This window comes from Canis lupus, chromosome 26 (genome assembly GCF_011100685.1).
Source record: "Canis lupus familiaris isolate Mischka breed German Shepherd chromosome 26, alternate assembly UU_Cfam_GSD_1.0, whole genome shotgun sequence".
Taxonomy (NCBI): Eukaryota; Metazoa; Chordata; class Mammalia; order Carnivora; family Canidae; genus Canis; species Canis lupus.
In genome coordinates, this window is record NC_049247.1 from 30,876,286 (window position 1) to 30,900,993 (window position 24,708).

Sequence of the window (24,708 nt, forward strand, 5' to 3'; positions counted from 1 at the left end):
ATTTATTTATTTATGATAGTCACACAGAGAGAGAGAGAGAGAGAGAGAGAAAGAGAGGCAGAGACATAGGCAGAGGGAGAAGCAGGCTCCACGCACTGGGAGCCCGACGTGGGATTCGATCCCCGGTCTACAGGATCGCACCCCGGGCCAAAGGCAGGCGCCAAACCGCTGCGCCACCCAGGGATCCCTAGATCCATGAGTTTTGATTGATTAACTGTGTGGGTACATATTTCGAGGAATGCTAATTGAGAATTCTTAAAATCAATAATTTTATTATTAATAATATTAACTTAGTGGTAAGGAGCCTCTCCATATTTAGAAGCTACTGGCATACTGAAGAATCTATCAATTTGTTCTTGCTAATGGAGAATTAATCCCCATATAATTCTGGTACCGTTTTTTCTATTGTTAAAAAATCAGTCCTTGAAGAAATCTTTTTTAAAATCACCCCAAGGAAAATAAATAAATAAATAAATAAATAAATAAATAAATAATTAAATAATTAATAAAATTAAAATAAAATAAAATAAAATCACCCCAAGGATTGTGAGGTGCTGCTTCATGTAAGACCTTTTGTCCAGTAAGTCTTTTGCAGATCCCTTCACACTACTGCATGACAGTCAGGAAATTAGGTGGGTGAGTTTATTTTTGTGGGGTTGGCAAAGGAAGACCGTATGAGGGTTCTGCAAGCTCCCCCTGCTGGCAGTACGGGGAAGGATTGGATGAGGAGGAGCCCTTCAGAGGCCAGGCTGGAAAATGAAGGCAGGCAGTTTGTATGGCAGGAAACCTCTCCCACTGGGGTGCAAGATGCAGGGGAGGTGCCCCACACTCAGAGGGTCCTACATCTGACCATCACCCCAGGACCATTAGGGGGCATAGTAGAGACACTGTTAAACTGCTGGCTGAGCTGATTTGCTCCCCTCGTCTATCCACCCATTGTGGTAGACGGTTGGTTACCCTGAGCTTTTTTTGTTCAAACAGAGAGGGTAAGCAACAACAACAACAAAAAATTAAGAATGCCAACCCCTAGGAGCCTAAGAACCTACCACATTTTGCCTGCCTCCTAATGAGAATATCTATAGACAGAATCAGTTACCTTTCTAAAGCTGAAAGCTCATCCTCTTCTGAGCTCTACTTTTCTGTTGCTGTGTCATAAAAGGAAATTAAATTGCAGTAAACAGTATGGAGGCTCCTCACAAAGTTAAAAATAGAACTGCCCTACAACCCAGCAACTACACTACTAGGTATTTATCCAGAGGACACAGACATAGTTATTCGAAGGGGCACATGCACCGCAATGTTTATAGAGCTCTGTCCACAGTAGCCAAAATATAGAAAAAGCTCAGATGTCCATTGACAGATGAAGATAAAGATGTGGTATATACGTATACAATGGAATATTAGCTCACTGTGGGGATAGGCCCAGACCTTCCGTGAGAGGTTCCATGCCTCAGTAGTCCTGTTGGCCATAAGGAGACCCTACTCAGGACCATGATTTAAAAAAGAATTAAATTAAAAAAAAATAAATCTTACCATTTGCAATAATGTGGATGGAACTAGAGGGTGTTATGGTAAGCAAAATAAGTCAGAGAAAGACAAATACCATATGATTTCACTCATATGTGGCAATTTAAGAAACAAAACAGATGAACATAGGGGAAGGGAAAGTGAAAATAAGATAAAAAACAGAGAGGAAGGCAAACCGTAATAGACGATGAACTCTAGGAAACAAATTGAGGGTTGCTGGAGGGGAGATGGGTGGGGACCTGGGGTAACTGGGTGATGGGCATGAAGGAGGGCACTTGATGTAATCATGATATAATGTAATGTTATATACAACTGATGAATCACTGAAATTCTACTTCTGAAACTAATAATACATTGTATGTTAACAAAATTGAATTTAAATAAAAGTAAATAAATTTTTTAAAAAGAGGAAATTAAATTGCACTGAAGACCGATGTACACTTTACCTACACTTAATTTTCACGGTACACTGTACTCTTCCACATGATTTCCAAATGGGTTGTTTCTTTCTTGAGTGGGTAGGTAGGGTAAAGCCAATAAATGCATACCTACGGAGTGTGCTTTCCTTTTCTTTTTCTCTTCCGAAAACATGAGAGGTGGGAAGGAGATATCTTTGGAGATGTGTTATTCGTGAGTTTTCAGAACCAAGCAAGAGAGAGATTATAAAAAGCATGTAGCAGTCCCCGAAGGAGAGGGCCAGCCCCTCCTCTGTGCAGGTGTCAGCCAAACCTCCACGTGTTCGTGCAGTGTAGCCTGCCAGCTGCCTAGTCACTCAGTTCAGACTAAGACCAAGGTAATCCAAGCTAACTTTAAGTACAAAAAAGGAAAGGGGCTTTTTTTTTTTTTAATGTAAAAGTCACCATAGAAGCTACAGCATGATTATCACGGGCATCTGACCACTGTCTGATTGTTTTTTATTAGGAACCTACAGTTTGTTTCCTAAGAGCTATATGAAGATTTTATGCTAAGGGGAAAAAAAAAAAAAAACCTCAAAGATATGCTAAACACACCCCTGAAAGCAAGATTTCATCCACCAAACTTCTTAGAAATTAGCCTCTCTCTCCTAGGGCATCTTGTCCAGGTCACACTAATCATTTTCCATGTCTGAGAGCTTCAGGGGCCCATTTAACCTCATAACAAACACTTACGTGGTGCCTCTTTATGTTTCAGACTCTGCCTGGGCCTCGGGCACAAAGGTACAGTGCCTGCCTAATGTCTGTGCCCTAATGACCTTGCATCCTTGTCATTTAGCCACCCTAAAGACAATGCATAAATGGGACAGCACTGGAGGATGAGCAGCATTTAATTATATCACATTGTGATGCTCATGCCCTGCTGTTGCTTTCAAATTTGCTTTGGCAGCAATGACCACATCTGGTTCTTGGATCTTGGTTTCTAAACACCATTCGGCAGTAAAGGGAGCCAAGGCTCCATGTAAAAAAAAAAAAAAAAAGAAAACAAGAAAACAAGGTGAGCCTGGGACAGCTCACAGTGCCAGAAAGGAAGGTCTTAGGGAAAAAAGAAAAGGGACATAAAGAAGAAGAAAAGAGGAAAGGCCTGTGGGCATGTCACAAGGGCAGAAGTCTACTTGAAAGAGCTCCTAATGGCCATAGCTGGAACAATTTGAACAACACAATGAATAACAACAGTATTGGATTATAACCCAGTGCAAGAAACAAATATACATGAGTCCATACTAATTAGGTGATTGAACAAATGAAACATGGGGAGGAAGAGACGGACCTTTCTTATTTTTTTTTAAGATTTTATTTATTTATTCATGAGAGACACAGAGAGAGGCAGAGACACAGGCAGAGAGAGAAGCAGGCTCCCCATGCAGGGAGCCTGATGTGGGGCTCGATCCCAGGTCTCCTGGATCACACCCTGGGCTGAAGACGGCGCTAAACCGCCTAGCCACCCAGGCTGCCCATGAGACCTTTCTTAAAGAATTCCAATTACTAAAAGTAGAGAGAGTGAAGAAAATAGAAAATCCCAGTGAGACCAGAGTACCTGCTGTAGGCAGAGTCCACTGACGGGTGCAGAAACCAGTGGGAAAAATCTTAAAGAGAAATTACATGTCTAAAAAAAGAGAGAGAAAGAAATGACATGTCTGCATCACCTCAAAGTATCTTCCACCCCAGAGTATTTCCTGGTGACTGTGGTGGTTTTAACTTACACCCACATTCTCTTCAGGAGCTGCTACTTAATTCCCCTCCCTGTGTGGGCTGGACGCAGTGACTCCTTTCTGAAGAGTAGAGCATGGAAAGGGAGAAATAGTAACTGGACAGTGGGAAACCTGGCACACACCACTGTACCCAAGCAATCAAGGTCAGCCTCACCAGCGGTAGGAGATCCTGATTTCACACACCTCCCCTGCCCTGCCACCCCACTGCAATGCAACAAGAAGGCCACTTCACCTCTGGGATTTTCCTAAAATCCTGTAACCTTGGTCTAATCATGCACATGCATCAGACATACCTAAATTGAGGGACATCCTACAAAATGCCTGTGCTCTTCAGAAGTTTCAAGGTCACAAAAGGCAAGAACAGAATGAGGAGTCAACATAGATTGTGGGAGACTAAGGAGACCTGATGGTCAGTGTCATGTGGCATCCTCATTGGATCCTTGGACAGGAAGGTCACATTAGTGGGAAAACAGGGGAAATCTAAAATAAATCTAAATAAAGCCTGAAATTTAGGTAAGACTATTACTGTTGGCTTCTCAGTTTTGACGAATGATCTGCTAAGATCTGGAGAAGCTGTGTACAGGGTATGTGGGAACTCTGTGCTCTCTCTGCCACTCCTTTGTTAGTCCAAAATCTTTTCCAAACAAAATATTTGAAAGTAGCTGGAATTGGTTCCTTTCCTTTGATGCTCCTGACCTGTGAAAACCTCCTCATTTCAGGGATGATGCAGTGTGTGATTGCTGTTGCAGACAAAGTATTTGATGCCTTCCTGAACATGATGGCAGATAAAGTAAGCCTTGTCAGCGTGAGTGTGTATGTGCCCAAGGCATGTGGAGAGCACCTGTTGTACCTGTCTCTTCTGAATCAACAGGCTAAGACTAAGGAGAATGAAGAAGAGCTGGAGCGGCACGCACAATTTCTACTGGTGAACTTCAACCACATTCATAAGAGGATACGGAGGGTGGCGGACAAGTATCTGTCTGGTCTGGTGGATAAGTAAGCTCATTTTCCTTCTAATGTTCTGTGTGTGTGTGTGTGTGTGTGTGTGTGCATGCATGTGTGTAAAATTCTCATTTTGGAATGCACGGAAGAACCATCCTTATACTAGCAGTGCAGAAAAATTGGAGTCTGAATTTAAACTCTCAAATGGCAATGCAGCCTCTCTCAGAATCTCATGGAATTTGCTGTAAGGTCTGAAATTTGGTCCTGAAACTTCCACTTATTCTGAGCTATTGATGCTCCTTGCAGTGCGTCTCTTGACAAGGGGTGTCACCTGCCTGTGTCTCGGCATCCCACCCTCCCCTGCTGCAGGGCTTCTCAGGGCTTCCTCTGGGAAGTACACAGCCACCCTAAGTGACATCTTCCACCCCAGAGCCTAGCCAGAGGTCCCGGGTAGAATCAGTGTCTTTCAGGCTCCTCAGAGAGGAAGGAGAGCCCACACAGACCCTTTTCCACTCCAGGCTGTCTGTGCTGGGAGCCAAAGTGGATTCTCATGGGACATGCCCCCACATGGATGGGAACCCTCAAGGTGGGCTGGGCCAGCCTGTCTGCAGTGTGAGGGCTAGAGGCAGCAAACAGCCGTGCTGGGCCTGCCCACAGATCCCTGCAGGCGTCCAGGAGCTCTGGAGCCTGCTGCAGGCATCATGTGCCTGGTCCAGGCAGGCCCAGAAAGTAAGTCCAGCACACGTATGACTTGTGTCTGAGCTGGACCTCCTAAGCGATGGGCCACAATGAATCACAGCTGTGCAGAGTCGGCTCTCTTCAACCCTGACCACTACATTCAGGAACAGGTTCTTTTCTTTGCTCCAGGATGCCATCCAAATACTACCATTTTCACTTTGTGCCATCATGTGAAAGTATTAGGGTGCCCTGGTCAAAACCAAGGAGGATCGCTTTGGGGAGTGAGGGAGCACGACCCTACCAGTATATAACTGAGACGATCGATCGGTGTCAAGTTGAGAGCAAGTCACATGGGACCACATCCGGGCCCTGAAAAGTGGGACTGGCAGGAGCCTGGGGGGTGTTTCTGACTGAGTCCTGTCTGGGAGGCCTCCTGACCTCCTCTGACCCTCAGCTGGGCAGCAGGAGGTGGGGCTCCCACCTCACCCTATCCCACCCCTCAAGGTAGCACTTTAAGGAACTGAGATTCCTTGAAGGTTTGGCTGCTCAACCCTAAGACATGACTCTTGATGTAGGTTTCCCCACTTGCTCTGGAGCGGGACAGTACTGAAGACCATGCTGGACATCCTCCAGACCTTGTCGCTGTCACTGAGCGCTGTGAGTGTCCCTGCCTTACGCCTGAATCCGATTTATACTACAAGTAGCCAAATTGGGGGTGGGGACCCCAGATCCCACCCTGGCCTTTCCCAGCGAGCTGCAGCAAGTTTGGAAGTCCATCACAGACCATATATGTGTGGGGAAGGGAAGCAGACACTCTGCTGCCCAGTGTGAGCTGGAGGCCCAGCTCAGCAGAGGCAGCCCAGGGAAGGCGGTTGGAAGAGGGAGCTTTGTTGTGTTTTCAGGACATTCACAAGGACCAGCCTTACTACGACATCCCTGATGCCCCCTATCGGATCACCGTTCCTGACACTTGTGAAGCCCGAGAGGTAGGCTGGCAGCCGTCCCCTTATTAAGGGCCGTCTTCATTGCCCTCTGGAGCATCAGGGCTGGCACATTGCACGCATTAGATTATTCGGTCCCAGCAGTTGGAGGTGTGAGCACTGTGGTCCCCCGCCCGCAGTGAAGAAGGCCTGAGTTGTCAGAGTTGCACAGTATGAGCAGGGTGGGCTCCTGCCCATCAGCCATGCTGACACCAAGCCCTTTCTTGGTTCAGCTGCCAAAGGTTTTCAGCTGCCTGTCCGTTTATGGTGTCTCAGAGCTGCATGAGCAAACACGACTGTCAGACCAACTTCACTATTGTGAGGTGTGCAGACTGTCATTGTGGTAGTCGAGTAACATGACTTTGGCTTTGTGTGACGCTATGGGAAATAGAGTAAGTAGCTCTAGATAAGGAGGATGTGCTGTGTGAGGTCTGACTCGGAGCCCTCACTATGGCAAACTGAGGCCTAGGGCCAGGTCACATCCCAACCTTGGGGCCTCCAGCCAGACCAGCTGCCAGCTGGGATTTCTCCCCACAGTTACGAGGCCGCCGGAATGGCTTTTACCTCCCAGGACCTATATTCTCCAGTCACTGATTCAGGACATATGTTGTCCAGTGGCCATGTGAGGCACTGTGAGCTAGGCCCTGCCACTTTATGCCAGGATTATAGACCAGGCTGTCTATACCCTATTCCCAGAGCCTCGGAGTTAGAACATGGTCACTATAATCATTTGCTAGGGTTGCCATGATTAAGTGCCACAGACTGAGTAGCTTAGACAACAGAAATTTATTTAGTTATTTATTTTCTCACACTTTTGGGAGGCTAGAAGTCTAAGATCAAGGTGTTGGCAGAGTTAGTTTCTTTAGAAACCTCTCTCCTTGGCTTTTAGATATCTTTTGTGTTCTTGTGTCCTCACATGTCTTCCCTCTGTACCCTAATCACCTTCTCTTTGAAGTACACAAGTCGGGTTGGATTACGGCCCACCCATATGATAACCATTTTACCTTAATTACCTCTTTAAAGGCTCCATCTCCAAATACTGTCACATTCTGAAGTACTGGAGGCTAGGACTTCAATACTGGGTTTTAGGGGGGTACACTTAAGCCCTCAATAGTAGTTAACTGCAGTCTGTAGCTAGCATCCTCTGACAACCCAAATACACTGATTTCGGCCTGATTACACTCTTTTCCAGAGCATCGTGAAGGACTTTCGCAGCACGCTGTGGAATGATCCTACAGGAGGCAATGAAGTGGGCACCTACAGTTACCAAATCCCACTTACAGGTACTTTCACAAAAAAAGCAATTTTGATACACTCCTTCCAGTGATCTAGAGAGCTTTCATAGACATAGCATACTTGAAATACAAACAGCACTAGTGTGACTAAGCAGAGACCAAAAACATTAGTCTAATGCCTGAAAATAACAGAAGCCTCAGAGGCTGACTCTTTGGTGGGAACACCTTGGGGGGTAAGGGTGCTGGTTATGGGTGAGGGGGGCAGGTGCAGTGGGCTCTGTGAGCAGACAGACCCAGGGAACCTGACCACTCACCAGGTAGGTGTCAGGTCTGTGGCAGGACTTGGGGCTGCTTGCAAGATGGGTGCACAGGGAGACCTGGCAGTCCAGCAGCAGCACCTGTGCTGGGTACTGGAGCTGGAGGGTGGCTGCCATCCCAGTAGAGCCCTGTCCAGGTTGCACGTGGAGCTGCACATGAGCCTTCTCAGACCACAGCTCTGGCTTATGAGCACAAATGACTGCAAGGTGAGCCATTACTCTGGTCAAGCAGAGGTGGACCAGAAATACCACAATACGTGAGAGGAAAAAGTCACCTCAAAGGGATCAAAGATAAGAAAAAAACCACTAGAACAGATCTGGCTTAATAAAGAGAAGGTGCATCAAAAGGGGCGTGTGAAGCTGACCTCAGCAACACTTGTTAGGATAAAGCTAATTCCAAAGTGTTTCTGCGTCTGGAATCCAGGAAGGACAGAGCAGCTAGCCCCAAGGGCCTTCCAAGGCTATTTGAAAATCCATTTTGCAAGAGCCCATAGGTGGTGCCTAGCATTGCCATACAGTTCTTCCTTTAGCTAAGGTTTTGGAGCAATGAGGTTAGAGCAGTTAGGGAAATGAAAAAACAAAAAAACAAAACAAAAAAACTGGAGCCCTCCATTAGACATTCAGCAGCTAAGCTGCATAGAGGTGGGCCTTGTGACTAGGCTGTGCTTGTAGCTTAACAACTGCCACTGTCTAGTGGATACACCGGTACTCTTCGGGCAAGGGTACTTTCTCAAACTCTTCATATTTGGGAACTGATTTTTTGTGGTACACATGGAGGAGGGGGGGGCCTCAGCTCCCAAGGCTAAGGTCTAAAGAGGGGTGGCCCCCTTTCATTCCTAAAAAGGTTCATTAAACAGAAAGGCCTACTATAGGGAGAGCCATGTGTTTCTGCAAGCGTGGCCTAGCAAGGGAGAGGAAAATGCAAAGAAACACTTGAATTGGTCTCATTGGTCCAGCCTTCATTGCCCAGCTGTAGTATCCCCATCCGTCCTGGGCTTCCAGCTGGCAGCTTCAGCCCATCCTGAACCATCCTCCACACTGCCCACTACAGCGGCCCATTGTTGCTAGCAAATAGGCTCTGCACACCTCCCTCCTACCTCTGTTCATTAGCCACTCCCCTTTACTATGGGGTCCATGGTTGGGTTTCTGGCTTGTGCACTTTCCTGAGGGGAGTCCTGTGGCTCACTCTAAACTCCCTCCCCTGGCATACAAGGCCTTTTGGACTTGGCCTGTCCCTGGGCCATGCTTGCCACCTGCTATCTAGCCCCTTGTATTTGCTACTCCTGCAGTGCTGATCCCTGGCCCCTGATGATCCACAGAGCAGAAGGCCTTCTCACATGTCCAGGCGTCCCTTTACCCCAGCAACTCCCTCCCCCAGTTGGCCAGGCAGACTCAGACCCTTGCTCTGCCTTCCTGCTATCCATCAGGCCCCCTGTTACATGCAGGGCTGCTCTGGCAAGAGAAGTGCCAGCATGTTGACAGCAGGGCCAGGACTCTGCAGCTCTGTGTTCTGGGTATCTGGCATGGGACCTGGCAGGTGGCAGACTGTCAGCAAGGATGTATCAAAAGAATAACTGATCGTCTCACATTTACTGTGTGTGCCAGCCACTGTGGGCAAATCATCCTTGTTCATGAAGGAGCCATAGCCAACTGGGGGTGGCAGGGGGGTGGTGGGGGGTTTAACTGATGCTCCCACAGAGAAGGATCCACCTGACATCAAAACCAGTGTTTGCTCTACTACCTCACACACCTTAAAATAAAACAGCCCTTTTTTTTCTGACCAGGAATATCTGAACAAACATCAGAACTGGGTGTCAGGACTGTCCCAGCACACGGGGCTGGCCATGGCCACCGAAAGCATCCTGCACTTTGCTGGCTACAACAAGCAGAACACCACTCTTGGGGTATGTGTGTGCCTCCTGGGGAGCAGGAATCTCCTCAGCCCTGGGAGCCACAGTGCAAGGGAAAAGACCAAAGCATTTGGGCACCCATGTGCTGCACAAGCAGCTATGCTAGCAGTAAGCAGGTCAGGTTCCATGTGAGATGCCCAAGTTCAAAGAGTGTTGTCACTGGAACCTTACTGTGTTTTCTTGATTCATTAATGATATCAGATTTGGATTTCTTTGTATGCACAAGGAAGGAAACTGATGTATAGGAGACACGGTCAGCATTTTCTTATAGTTCACGTTGATTGGAAACATTACCTTGGATTTTCCTGTTTCAGCAGGTGCCAGAGCACACATGCATACACACCCTCAGCTTCATCTTGTTCCACTCAAGATTACTTTAGAGGGCAGCACATCCATGAAGTAGTGCTTTTTTAGTTAAATCAGAGTTTAGGATCAGAGCAGCAGATTGACAACAGGTGATCTGACTGGCAGCATTGCATGGCAGTGTCTCCCAGTCTTAGGGCCTAGCACTGTGTCTGTCAGTCTGGCCCAACCCAGTATGGCTGCAGGCTTCTTAACTCTGTGCCTCCTAACTCTCTCAGGATGGGGAGGTGGGGAGGTTGCCACCTGTCTTAAGGACATGATAGGGTGGAGGTACAGAGGCTGAGCACCAGTGGGAGGATGGCCTTGTGACTTCTCACCATGGCTGTGACTCTAAGTGGGAAGAGAGGAGCCCATGAGGCAGGCTGAGGGTGCTCAGCCTCCGTGCAGAGAAACCAGTGTCTTCTTATGTCCCTTGTCATTTTTGGAGCTCTCACCAGAGATCACTCCATGTTCTCTGAAGACATCAACATCTGCAAATACAGCTAGAGCACCCTCCACACTGTGGCCTACAAATGCATTTGCCACCTAAGGAGCCTGCAGACATCAATGAGCCCTATTCAGGATGCTGAGAAGGCCACTGTTCCCCATTTTGCAGGGGAGTATATTCAGACTAAGGACAGCAAGTGACTTCTCTAGGACCTCACAGCTGATTAGTGGCAGGGCCAGGTTCTAGTACAGACCTGCTTGATGCCATAGGCAACACTGTCTCCAAAAAACATAAAGCAGTTTTGTGTGACCTTTTAAAAAGTAATCCAGCATAATTTTATGAGAAAACCTTGTATTTTCTGGCTTTTTTCCCCAAAAATTTCATATTTTCTTCTTCTGACCTTCTTTCTCCCCACTCACCTCCCTCCAAGAAACAACCCCTCAACTTCAACAATTGAGAGATTCATTTTCCTCAGTAGCATCTGTATATCAAGAAGTGGATAGGTTGGTTGTGTTGGTTTGTAGTAAAAGGTACTAAAAGGAAATTTGAAAGGTGGTCATCCTCAGTGCATATTCATAATGTATGGTGATGCTGGGCAGAGCAGTAGCTGGAAAGCATAGTAGCAGTGACCAGCCAGGGTTAGGAAGAGCAGTCATCAGGACCCTGGGGTATGGAGACTGAAACTGAAGCTGAGGAAGTGGGGGCAGGGTGTGATCTGCAAATATTTTCCCCTTTTTGTGGGCTGCCTTTGTTCTCAGGAGTGCGCCCCTTTTGTCTTCTGCTGTTAGGCCAGCATTAGACCTGCAGCAGCTGTTGGGTGTCTCTGAGCTCCTGCTGGCTTCTGACACCATGCTCTTAACTTCACCCTTCACCATCTTCAAGTCACGTGTACACACCAACACATACCCACAGAGGAGACAGCCTGGGAACACTAATTTCTCAGCATTTTCATTGTAGGCTATGATGATTTTCACAATGATCTGGTGATTAGATCTGTTCACCACTGGGAATGAAAGCAATCAGGGCAGTAAAATGAAGCTATATCACAAGCTGCCTTCCAGAGAAAATTTTTCATACTAAAAATTTTTTTATCTTTTTCCTATGAGACCTGTCAGACTAGAGGTTATTCTAAAGTATTTTTGTTTCATTAGCTTGGCAGCACTGAAGATTTTTAATAACCCCTGAATCCAAACTTGACTTCTTAATTGGACTTAGGCTTAGCCATGGTGAACATGAGAAAAGCATGTCTCAGTGGCCTGAAATAATTCTTGATAGGGGTGCCTGGTTGGCTCGGTTGAGTGTCTGCCGTTGGTTCAGGTCATGATCCCAGAGTCCAGAGATCGAGCCTTGCATCAGGCTTCCTACTCAGAGGAGAACCTGCTTTTCTCTCTCCCTCTCCCCCTCCCCCTGTTCCCTCTCTCACTCTCTCACTCAAATAAAATCTTTAAAAAAAAAAAAAAGAAGAAGAAGAAATAATTCTTGACATTTGTCTATAGGCAACTCAGCTTACAGAGCGCCCAGCCTGTGTGAAGAAAGATTACTCCAACTTCATGGCATCCCTGAATCTACGCAACCGCTATGCAGGCGAGGTACTTTTCCTGCCCTTGTGTCCCAGGGCCATCAAAGTGTCCTCTCGCTCCAATGCCAGTCAGCTCCCTTCCAGTGGAAAATGCACTTGAGGTCTAGAACTCACTCACTTTAGGTGGACTTGAAGGTGTGGGGCCCTGGGACTCACCAGCACAGTCTGGAGCATTTATGGCACCCACTCACCACGTCTGCAGGAGGGATGATTTCACATACACACACTCTGGCCACACTGAAGCTTTCTGTTTTTCTGCCCTGTTTTTTAGTGATAGCAAACATTTGTTGAGTGCTGTGCACTATCTAGGGTGGTTGATGAGGTGTACATACTATTATTACAATTTTACAGATAATGAAACTGAGGATCTCGAAATAAAATAACTTGCCAGAGTTACACAGGCAGAGCGGTGTCAGGAACCACATCTGATCACCATGAGGGCTTTCATCCACCATGCCACACTTTAGCCCAGCTTGGCAAGTTGCTTCACCTCTCGGGGCCTCAGTATCTGAATCTATAAAACACAGAAGTTAGCCTACACCATTTCAGAGGTCCCTGCAAGTCCATCAGTGCCTAGTCTGAGTGGGGTCTCCCCTCCCCCCTGTACAACTTCCTCATTCTAGCAGTTGCTCTTCCTCTTCCTGTGAACCCTCAGCACAGGGGCCCCTCACTCTGCTAGGCTAGGCTGGGCTAGGCTGTTGCTGACCCTAGCTAGGCTGCCACTGACCCTGCGTTCCCATGTGCTAGGGATTGCTCTGATGGCCTGTTCCACCTATTTTGAATACCCCAGTGGTGGTAGGAAATCTGTCTTTGGCAGTAGGTTTGGTTTTTGGAAGGAGTCATATCTTTTCTATGTAGTCGAGTCTTGTAGATAAGAGAGCAGCATGCTTTTGTTGGGGAAAAAAATGATATACAACTTTAAAAATAATGAGACCGCGCTTCTCATTTGAGTCATTAATTGACTCTGAAAGAACTGTTTTTAATCAGTCCACATCATGCAGCCCTACTGTGGTTCAGACCCCGAATTCAGTACTAAAATGTAAAATCAACAAGACCAGGTCTCTGCATCTGAAGGACCATCTAGAATGAAGGAAATACCAACATGCATTTCTGAAAGAGAAGTTCCCCCAATGTATAAGCAGTGGTAGCATCATTGAGCCTGGCACTCTCTACACACATAAGCTCTAGTTTGAGAAAGTAAGGCTCTGGTCAGGCCTTGTCCGTGTGCCTGGATTATGTGAAGCTCTCTTGACAAGTGTGCTTCTTGCAGGTATATGGAATGATTCGGTTTTCAGATGCCACAGGCCAGATATCTGACCTGAACAAAATGATGGTCCAGGAGCTGAATACAGCGTTAGACCTCAGTAATGCTCAGCAGTACACGCAGGCCATGTTCAAGCTGACAGCAATGCTCATCAGCAGCAAAGGTAATGGATGGAGGCATTGGGGAGCTCTGAGCTCGTTTGGAAATGAGTATTTACCTTTGTCTTCTTTAGGGATCTGGGGGTCCCCTAGTAGAGATCTCTGTGGTGTCCTTAGGGGTAGAAGTAAACAGAAGACCATCATTGGCCCACCTGGTTCTCTGTCTTGTTGACTTAAGGAGACAAGCAGAGGGTTCAGCCAGTGTTCAGTGCTTCTTCTGAATAGCGTGTGTTTGGTTACAGATTGTGACCCACAGCTCCTTCATCATCTGTGTTGGGGTCCCCTCCGGATGTTCAACGAGCATGGCATGGAGACTGCCCTGGCCTGCTGGGAGTGGCTGCTGGCTGGCAAGAATGGTGTGGAAGTACCGGTAGGACACTAGCTGTGTTCAGCTCCTGAGGGTGGGGCCAGAGAGATGGAGAGAGCTTGACCTGGCTGTTCACCTGACAAGCTTGGAGACCCCAGGCAAGCCTCTCACCCTCTGGGGCCTCAGTCTCCTTATATGTAAGGCTGTGATATTAATGCCTGACCACTGGGCTATCACGAGGACAACAAGGAATATGTGTTAAAAGGATCCTAGTGAGATCCCGGGTGGCTCAGCGGTTTAGCGCCACCTTCAGCCCAGGGCGTGATCCTGGAGACCTGGGATGGAGTCCCACGTCGGGCTCCCTGCATGGAGCCTGCTTCTCCCTCTGCCTGTGTCTCTGCCTCTGCCTCTCTCTCTCTCTCTCTCTCTCTCTCTCAGGAATAAGTAAATAAAGTCTTTATTAAAACAAACAAACAAAAAACAAAGATTTAAAAAAAAAAGGATCCTAGTGGTTTCTAGGAGTTGTTGTTTCTCAAAAGCTCAGTAGAGGGAGCCATTTCTCTGAGAGTGGAACACATGGAATATGATCCAGAGAGGTTGTGGTTGTTCACAAAGACATTTATTTCTCTTGGCCTGCTCACTTTGGGAGGGGCAGTCTTCCTGGTGTCCATATTTCTAAAGTTGATGTTGGAGGAGGCCCCCAGGCAAGGTCATATACGCCCTTTCAACTGATTGGATGAATATCTAAGAACTGTTGAATTTTTCAAAGATCTCATTAATTTTCATAACAACAGGGAATTTGGCATTTTTTCTGTGTTTACTTAAGATGAGTTGAGATAAGTGGTCAAAAGAGGTGTTTACTTTTTCTTGTACCCTGAGGAAAATGCAATATTTCCAAAGATGGAATTAGAATGTTCCGGGTAGGTGCTGGTGGTGGCAATAATCATCATACCTCACATTTGCCTGGGTTATTATAATTGTATGGAGTTTGTGTTGGGCACACCACTCAGAGTCTGGGGAGGTATTTTGGTCTGGTGGCTCCCATGGGAGAGTACCTGGTCAGGGAGAGGCACTGACCTCTGCCTCTCAGAAGAGCAAGTCAGCTGGGGCCCTAGACTTACCAGTGGCTCCTGGACCCTTTATCTATGAAACTAAGGTGGGCACTGGGTTCTCAGCCTGGCCAGCTCTGCTCACATCACGGAGCATGCAGAAGGGCCTGTGAGAATCCTGCCACAACCTGTAGGGGCTCTGACTCCAAAGAAAAGTTCCTCATCTGTGTAATGAGACTACTAGTATGAGCACCTATGACAAAGAGTTATTGTGGAGATTGAATGACTTAATTCACCTCACCTCACAGGCCAGGATCAGTGCCCAGCGTAGCGATCTATTAGTAAATACAAACTGCTGTTGTGATGGTGGCTGTTGTCATTGCCAGGTAGAGGATTCCACACTGACAGTGATCTGCCATTGCTGTTACATACACCCACATGCCCCCTTCTTTGGTTTTCATCTGTTTTACTACTGCATGTGTTATTATATCTTATAATAGTGCTATATTTGTTCTAAAAGTCCAAAGCTTTTCAAAGAAATTAAGAAAAGGACTTTTTAAAAATATCACACATTTATCCAAATATTTTCCATTTCTCACATTCTAAGTCTTCCTGTAAACTTAGATTCGCAATTGTTCACTTTAGCCCAAAGAAATTCCCTTACCAGGGATCCCTGGGTGGCACAGCGGTTTAGCGCCTGCCTTTGGCCCAGGGCGCGATCCTGGAGACCCGGGATCGAATCCCACGTCGGGCTCCCGGTGCATGGAGCCTGCTTCTCTCTCTGCCTGTGTCTCTGCCTCTCTCTCTCTCTCTCTGTGTGACTATCATAAATAAATAAAAATAAAAAAAAAAAAGAAATTCCCTTACCATTCCTGTAGTTCAGGTCTGCTGAAATAAATTCTCTCTGCTTTAGTTCACCTTCATTTTTTTTTTTTTGTTTTTATGCATGTGGATATTTTTCCTGGATCTAGGATCCTGGGTTGACAGGTTTTTTTGTTTTGTTGCTTTTAGCATGGTAAGTACATCTTCTATTGTCTTCTGGCTTGAATTGTTTCCAGGGAGAAGTTAGCAGTCATTCTTATCATTGTTCCTCAGGAAGTACTATTGTTTGTATTTGGTTTTTCCTTTTACCTGCTTTTAGGATGTTTCCCTTCATCTTTGATTTTTAATAGTTTGACTATGATATGTGGTTTTCTGTGTATTTGTCCCGCTAGGGTTTATTGAGTTGCTTAACTTTAGAGATTGAAGGTTTTTCATCAAAGTAAGAAATTTTCTTTAAATATTTTTCCCCATTTTCTTGTCTCATTTTGGGATTCCAAGTACCCACACCTATGTTGATGACTTCATATTGTCCCACAGATCATTAACATTCTCTGCAGTGCTTTTCACTTTTCTATCTCTCTCATTTCATTTTGGCTCATTTTAATTGGTCTGTCTTCCAAATCACTGCCCTTTTCTGACACGTTATTCTTTCTGTTGTTAAGCTATCATATATATTTTATCTTGGATATCATGAGTCTCAGATCTAGAATTTCTGTTTCTGTTTCATAGTTTGTATGTATCTGATGAGACTCTGTATCTTCATTAGTTTCTCCATCTTTACCTATAAATATTTGGTGATATTTACAATATTTTAAAGTTCTTGTCTATTCTAGAGTCAGGGTCATCTGTGGGTCTGTTTCTCTTGATTTTTTTTCTGTTGATTTTTTTGCTTTCAGTGTTTTAAACGTTTTTGTTGTGATGTGGACTTTATGTATAGAAAAGCAGTAGAAAAAAAAAAGAAAAAAAAAAAGAAAAGCAGTAGAGACTGATGTGCACTGCTGTTTTACTTTCTCAGAAAGTAGGTATTTTGTTGAGTAGCTAAAATAAAGGTCACTGACCCCTACCCCTGAGGGGTTAGTCTTGGCAAGAAAAATGGATTTTTCCTGCTTTTTACCACCTTCACTTCCTCCTTTTCCCCCCACATCAGAATCAGAAGAGGGGTCATGGAAGGATTTTTATGCCAAGCAAATTACTGTTTCATTTGGCATCTTTCAGACTTGGATCAGTGTCTGATTGCTATATCTTACATCTCTTGGCATCTGTGGACCTGCTGAAGACTACGTGGATGTTTGTCTTGTTCATTGCTCCATTCCCAGAGCCTGGAGGGAAAGCAGCCAGGCCCAGAGGAAGCAACCAGATGTGCTTGGTCAACACATGAGTGGGCGTGCTGCTTTGCTGTGGCTCATCAGCCTCGGCAGGCCTGCAGTTTCTTCTTCTAACGTAATACTTATATTTGGCTGCAGGAAATAGAAACTGGGCACAGTTCCTTGACCCCCAGGGGCTATCCTCCTGGTGTTGCAGGCAGCTCATTGATATCCTGGCTCATGTCTGAAACTCTGCCACCCTGAGTCTGTGGACTTTTTTCCTCACCTGCAGGACCTCCAGATGGTTTCTGGGCCTCCAAGCAGGAAGTAGGGCAGAGGATGCTGGCTGCCTTGGCCTTCACCCAGTTGATACCCACCTGCTGATTTGTGCCAGTGAGAACCATTGGCCCCCCTAGCCATCAGAAGGCTGGGTGAGGGTACCTGTGACTGGCCACATGGCCTCCCTGAGTAAAACCATAATTAGAAAGGGATGGACACTAGGCAGGGAGCCAGGGCATTTACCCCAGGCACCAAGCCTCAGTTGCCACCTCTCCGCAGATACCCTTAAAGGAACTGCCAAGTATTGTTGGGCCAAAAGGGGAGGCTGCTCCCCCGCAGAACTGCCCAGTGGCAGTTGCGCACTCAGTTTGGCTCCTGAGGTTATTCCTTGGGCCTGGTTAATGGCGTGAAGGTGATGTGCAGGGTCTGTTTGGGGTAGAGAAAAGGAACTGGGCTCTAGAGCCAAAATCCAGTCCTGCTTTTGCCAGATTGGAGACCCTGAGCTGGCGACCTCACCTCTGCAACCAAATGTAGCTTCAGGGTTATTAAGAAGGTTCACAAAAAAAAAAAAAAAAAGAAGGTTCACCCAGGTGGAGCCTGTTGAGGGCCCACCCAACACTAGGCCCATCTCAGATGTGCTGACACCACAAAGCAGGAGGCCACAACTTGGCCTAGCGATAATTCGAGAATGGCCTTTTGGTAGAAAACAGCTGGGAAGTTAGATTATAGGTGATCTTTAATTTTTGTTGTTGATACTTCCTTGGTTTTCTAAATTTCATTTGTTGAGCATGTCTTCTTCTTCTTTTTTTTTAAGGGGTAGGGAGGGGCAGAGGAGAGGAGAGGGAGAATCTTAAAGCAGGCTTCAGGCCCAGTGTAGAGCCTGACCTGGGGCTGGATCTCATGATCCTGAGATCATGACCTGAGCTGAAATCAAGAATCGACGCTTACCCAGCTAAGCCACCCAGGCGCCCTGAGCATGTATTCCTTTTATAATTAAACAACAGTAAGTACCTTTCTGTGCTTTGCAGAGACACTAACAGTCATTGCATACTTGCAGTTTATGCGGGAGATGGCAGGGGCCTGGCAGATGACAGTGGAGCAGAAGTTCGGCCTGTTTTCCGCGGAGATAAAGGAAGCAGACCCCCTGGCAGCATCAGAAGCCAGTCAGCCCAAACCCTGTGCTCCCGAAGTGACCCCTCACTACATCTGGATTGACGTATGTGCTTCTCCAGGTTCTCCCACTCTAGCTGCAAGGTCAGGGGATCCCCCTGGGGCCAGTGGCCCAGTAAGCACAGGGCTCCAGGTTTTTGACTGCCTTACGTAGGGACTGGGAGATGGCTGTTCCAGCCTTCTCCCCCAGGCCCCTGCTGGACTTGTCATGCTTCCCCTAAGACCCCTCCCTGCCCTCCTGTTGGCTCAGAGCCCCACCTCAGCCAGCTGTGCTGGCTGTGCTGGCTCTGAGGGCAGGCAGGCCAGGCCCCAGCAGAGCACATGTTCTTCCCATTCAGTTCCTGGTGCAGCGGTTCGAGATCGCCAAATATTGCAGCTCTGACCAAGTGGAGATCTTCTCCAGCCTGTTGCAGCGCTCTATGTCCCTGAACATCGGTGGGGCCAAGGGAAGCATGAACCGGCACGTGGCGGCCATTGGGCCTCGCTTCAAGTGAGGGGCTCTCCTTGTCTCATGGTGGTAGCAGGGATGGGTGGGGGAGGTTTCTGTCAGTTGCTGGTGCAGTAGGCCTTCTGCACTGGTGGGAGAGTTCCCCGTGCTTGGTCTTTTTTTTTTTTAAACCAGAAACTGACCAAGCCCCTAGTACATGCAGAACTCTTAGGAAGGGAGGATCTGTAGGGAATGATCTGGCCTGCCATGCCCTTACAGGGCTGAGAAAGTCAGCCAGAGTGCTATCCACAGCAAAGAGTGTTCAAGAAGATAGTTCACTCATGGACCTAGGGCAGCCAGATGTTGGGCAGCCTTTCTAAATTGATTGGGGGTGGATAGCAGCCAAAGGATTCTGGTGACACAGTGGTGAGAGAGAAGCAGCAGGTAGTGTGTCAGAGCTCAGGTGTGACAAGCTCAGACTAAGGGGCTGGCAGTGACTTTGGGCAGGTCACTTTACCCCTCAGAGATGTTCACAGAAAACTTCTGATCGTGCTGACTACCCCAAGGCGATTTTTGCCAAGGCCCATGCAAAATACCAACCACACCAGGGGCTACCCCCTTTTGGGGATATGTGACCTAGTAGGGAGGCTCAGGCATGGTGCTATGGCCAGGGGTGCTGTGGACACAGCAGGCAGGGTCAGTCTGGTGTGGGGAGCACCTGTAGGTGCCTGGGTGGTCAGTTGGAAGGAGGGTGAGGGTCCCCTTTCAGTGTATGCTCCTCCTGCCTGCTGCCCACTGCCAACACCTGCTCTTTCTGCCCCTCCCCTGAGTTCAGACCCATGTTTCTGCAGTCCACTGGGCACTCCATGGGACTGCACTTCTCAAACCACTGAGAAGGTGAAGGACTCATACTCTTTTCCCTTCATTTCCAGTCCATCACAGACCTGTACCTTTATAAAATGCATGAGAATAAATTACTAGAAAAGGATTCACACTGGACCACCATAGTAATGCAGAATTGCTGTGGAAATGAGCGGTTATCCCCTCTCCGTTTCTGTACTACTTCATCACAGACCAACACCATCTGTAGAAGCCCATTGAGTAGCCCTGGCCTGGCAAAAACCAACTGCTCAGTAAATTTCTTTTCTTTTAGCTTGAATTAAATGTTCTACCTTTATAGCACCTATGGGTGACTGGACTCAGAAAGCAGTTTGCAAATAGACAAACTTCTGACTAAGGCAGATAAACACAAATTGTTCATTTGCCCCCAGTTAGAGTGAAGATTTCAAAACAAAACAAAACCTTCCTAAGGGATTTCTGGTACAATAAACCTGAATGGCAGTCACCTGGCTGGTGCCATAGTCCTAGCACACTAGAACTAGTAGGGACTCCTCAGGCATTCTGGGCGGCTCGCTCTGACTTGGCCCCTGGTGTTCTTTTGTAGACTGCTGACTCTGGGACTGGCCCTCCTGCACGCTGACGTGGTGCCAAATGCAACCATTCGCAACGTACTTCGCGAGAAGATCTACTCAACCGCCTTTGACTACTTCAGGTACTCCCCCAGCTATGCTGCACACAGTGTGCAGTGATGGCCCGCTGTACCCAATGCCGCCACATCCCCAGAAGTCATGGCACAAAATGGTTTGGCCTGATTTATGCGCTGCCCTTGTTTGGCTCTCTGGTGGCCCTGGATTTGAATATGTTCAGCCCTGTGCTGTATTTCCATGTCTGTGCTTAGAGCTAGCCTCCCAACATGCAACATACACAAATTTTCCCCCATTCAATTGACTTAAGAGAATAACTGTATCCATTTAACTTCCCAGTTCCTATGAATGGTTATTGCACAAAGAATCGCACAGCCTGGGGTTTTGTAAGTGTGTAGATTGTGTTGTATAGAGACAGCTGCAGCTGCACGATCCATCAGGAGCACACCATTCAGCCAAGGGCTGTTGAGAACACTGGGGATAGTAGTAGAGGTGGCCATGGAGGACTCAGAAGATCATCACACTTTTTTCCATTAGAATGAATGAGATAGTTGTTGCCCATGACTAGTTCTGGGTTCACCTTTTGTCATTAAGAGGCCACTTGTGTCCCCTCTCACATGCTTTTATAATACGCCTGGCTTCCAGTCCCAGAGTCCAGGCACTCAACTCTTGCCCTCTTGTGGTTGTTTGAAGTTGCCCCCCAAAGTTCCCTACTCAAGGAGAAAAGAGGCTGCGTGAAGACATAAGCATAATGATTAAATTTTGGACAGCCATGTTCTCAGATAAGAAGTACCTGACTGCCAGCCAGCTTGTTCCCCCAGGTAAGCATTATTCTCATCAGGGCAGCTGCTCCTGGGTGGTGGGGCCAAGGCACGGGGATGGGCGGGACAGTGGTGCCCAGTGGGCACTGAAGGAGCTCAGTCAGAACAGAGAGGGTCCTGCTGAGCCCTGGCCTTGGCTGTGCTGCACAGTGACCAAAGCCTGCCTGGCTACTGCTTGTCCTCCAGCCCCAGCTGACAGCATGAATGAGTGCAGGAGGCCCTGAGCAGAGGCCACATGACGTAACTCCTCCCAGCACCAGCCCAGTTCACCAGCCCCCACTGCATATCTGACAAGCCCATCCTGGGATAAGGCTCATGTGCCAAGATGAGTAAGGCACTGTCTGCTGTCATCTGGTAGGAGACAGCAGTCAAATCGACAGGTGATGTCAACAGGAGAGGATCATGGGAACACCTCTTAAAGCCAGGCCCTTGGCCCCCTGGAGTTGGGGAGCCAAAGCCAGTTTTCTGGAAGTGGTGACATGTGAGCTGAGTCTCCAAGGATGAAAAGGAGCAAGCCAGGGTGGACAGGGTTAAGGAAAAGGTGCTGTGGTGTGTAAGCAAGCAGCAAACCACAAAGAAACATGTTCCTGTTTCCCTGAGCATACAGCTGGTTATACAGCACAAAGTAGGGATGAAGAGCGTGGTTTCTGCAGACAGACCCACAGAGGACAACCTGACTGTAGGAAAAGGAAAGGAAAACTAAAAAGCAAGCACAGTAATTGAGGCATCTTCCTGGCTCCACGTATAGCAGGGCCAGCACGCTCCTTGCTTGCTCACACGGGCCCCAAGTTCCTGCTGTGTTAAAGGACAGCATGATGCTGGTGATGAGAGAACTATTTGTAATTTATCCGGATCACTATGCACATTTGTTTTCTTCTATTTTAAAGGCTGGGGGGGTGCACCTGGATGGCTCAGTTGGTTAAGTGTCAGACTCTTGATTTTAGCTTAGGTCATGATCTCAGGGTCATGGGATTGAACCCCAAATCAAGTTCCACACTCAGTGGGGATGCTACTTGAGATTCCCTCCCTGTCTCTGCCCCTCCCCCCCTTTTGCCTGCATTCTCTCTCTTTCTTTCAAATAAATAAAATCTTTAAAACTAAAAAGGTTAGGAGTACTATAATACGTTTTAGTTAGCTTTCTATGTAGAATGGTTAAAAAAAACTTCCCCAGGGCACCTGCTGACTTAGGCAGTGGAGCATGCAACTCTTGATTGCAGAATGTGAGTTCAAGCCCCACATTGAATGTAGAACTTACAAAAAAAAAACAAAAAAAAAAAACAAAAAAACACAAATTTCCCAGAGGGTGGTTTATTCTGCAGATCCATCAATACCATGTCTCTGCCCCCCACTCTTCCACTGATCGCCTTATCTCTGGTGAAAATCCAGATACCTCATTCTGGAAGCAACAATGTGTTTGCCCACAGATAACCAAGACACCCGGAGCAATCTAGACATAGCAGTCGGCTCTCGGCAACAGGCCACTCAAGGCTGGATCAACACCTACCCCCTGTCCAGTGGCATGTCAACCATCTCCAAAAAGTCAGGTCAGTTGAAGGTTTCCTGATAGGTCCCTCCATCTGAGTCACAACCTGGCAGTTCAGACAGTGGGCAGAGCACTGAAAGACAGCTTCCTCTGGGTTTTAGAAGTAAAGGGTGGTCCAGTGAACTCTGAAGAACATACTTGTGCCTTCTCTTTCCTCTGTAGGCATGTCCAAGAAAACCAACCGGGGCTCCCAGCTACACAAGTACTACATGAAGCGAAGGACGCTGTTGCTGTCTCTGCTGGTAAGGTGATACCTGACATGCCCACAGCACTGGGAATGGGCGCACACAGAAGATGTATTAATGTCTCATCTCACCAGGCCACTGAGATCGAGCGTCTTATCACATGGTACAATCCACTGTCGGCCCCAGAGTTGGAGCTGGACCAGGCTGGAGAGAACAGTGTGGCCAACTGGAGGTCCAAGTACATCAGCCTGAGTGAGAAGCAGTGGAAGGACAACGTTAACCTCGCCTGGAGCATCTCTCCTTACCTGGCCTGTGCAGCTGCCAGCCAGGTGGGCCCCAGTCACACCTGTCTGATGAGAGCCTTGCCAGAAGTCCAGTACAAGGGCACCTGAGCAGGGAGGAATATGATGTGGTCCTGCCAAGGACGGTCGGGGAGGTGATCCTAGACGCCTGGTCCTCTGCCCTAGATGTTGACCCAGTCTTTCTGTGCAGCGGTTAGACAGCACGGACTCCTGCCTGGGGTGCCTAGACCCCAGAACACATTCAGAGCACATTTGAGTCCCCTGGTCCTATTTGAGGAGGAAAAGAAGCACATGGAGGCTGTCACCCTAGGGAGGCAGGCCTGAGGAGGCCTTTTGGTTTGTTCCCACAGGTCTTTGAGCAGCAAGCTACTCAGATTAGGTGGCCAGCAGCCATGTGTCCTATAAACTCTCCCCTCGTAGCTCTCCAAGGTCAGAACTCTTAGACCAGTAGTAGCTGAAAGGGGCTTCCCAGGACCTTGTGTTAAATCACCCAGAAGTGCATCTACCCCACATGCAGGGATGGACGTTTCCTCCTCAAGAGCACACACTTGCCTACTTATTGCTTCCTCTTTCTGGTTCTAATTCAGTCCTCTGGATCAGGACCACAACTTAATTGTGTTTGTGGAAAGTCTGCCTTGTGTTAGCCTGGGGCAGTGACACCTGAAAACTTGTACCTACTCTCCCAGCTACCATGGGCTGCCATGCTGTAGATGGGCTGCTTTGGGGGCCAGAGCAAGAGCATATTCTGAAGGCAAGGACTGTAAAGGGGGATGTCCTTTGAATGGAGAGTGTAGAATAATTCCTGTTTGAGATAGTTCTGGCATTTTATCCTAACCATTCATAATGCTGTTTATTGTAAACATCTATGATCAAAGTTACCAATATGTCAGTAGCGTAGTGTTTAGATGCCGCTTGGCACTAATCTGTATCCCTCCAATTCAGGGCTCCCCCTGTACCTCCCTCTCTCCCGTGAAGGAAGGAGAGGCCACCCTACCCACACCCTCCATGTGCCATAGGTTCAAGAACACAGAAGCCATTGGCAACGAAGTGACCCGTCTCGTTCGGTTGGACCCAGGAGCCGTCAGTGACGTCCCCGAGGCTATCAAGGTAGCGTAGCATGTCCTGGGGCCTGGGCTTAAACTGCACAAAAACATGACTGCCTCCAAAATGCCTGGAAACTAGAAATGTGACAAAAACCTGACAATATCAACAGTATAAGGACTTTTCTGATTTCCTGGATTTTCGACTTCTGGAATAAAGGCATTTATTATGCTCATAGTAGACAAATATTGAATGTACTTCACCCTAGTTGAAATTATGCTGTTTTACATGATGTATTAGAAGCATTTCCCCACGTGATTATAAATGCCTTATCATCATCACTTCGGGGCTTCCCCTGAGATACAGGCTGGGGATGGGTGTTTCCAGAGGGGCCTCAGGGACTGCCTGT

The 24,708-nt window shown here is 47.4% G+C and overlaps 1 protein-coding gene across 1 annotated transcript in view; it reads left to right on the forward strand.

Annotated features, from left to right (window-relative positions):
• The window catches only part of PI4KA (phosphatidylinositol 4-kinase alpha), a 119,026-nt gene that overhangs the window by 77,298 nt on the left and 17,020 nt on the right, over positions 1-24,708 (forward strand). The window contains 19 exon segments of the mRNA XM_038575976.1: positions 4,432-4,502; positions 4,584-4,708; positions 5,908-5,989; positions 6,235-6,318; positions 7,505-7,519; positions 7,521-7,595; positions 9,649-9,768; positions 12,061-12,153; positions 13,414-13,570; positions 13,808-13,935; positions 18,384-18,542; positions 18,835-18,986; positions 20,368-20,475; positions 21,101-21,228; positions 22,653-22,772; positions 22,934-23,013; positions 23,091-23,267; positions 23,269-23,285; positions 24,275-24,365. Of these exon segments, the coding sequence (XP_038431904.1) occupies positions 4,432-4,502; positions 4,584-4,708; positions 5,908-5,989; positions 6,235-6,318; positions 7,505-7,519; positions 7,521-7,595; positions 9,649-9,768; positions 12,061-12,153; positions 13,414-13,570; positions 13,808-13,935; positions 18,384-18,542; positions 18,835-18,986; positions 20,368-20,475; positions 21,101-21,228; positions 22,653-22,772; positions 22,934-23,013; positions 23,091-23,267; positions 23,269-23,285; positions 24,275-24,365 (1,982 nt within the window).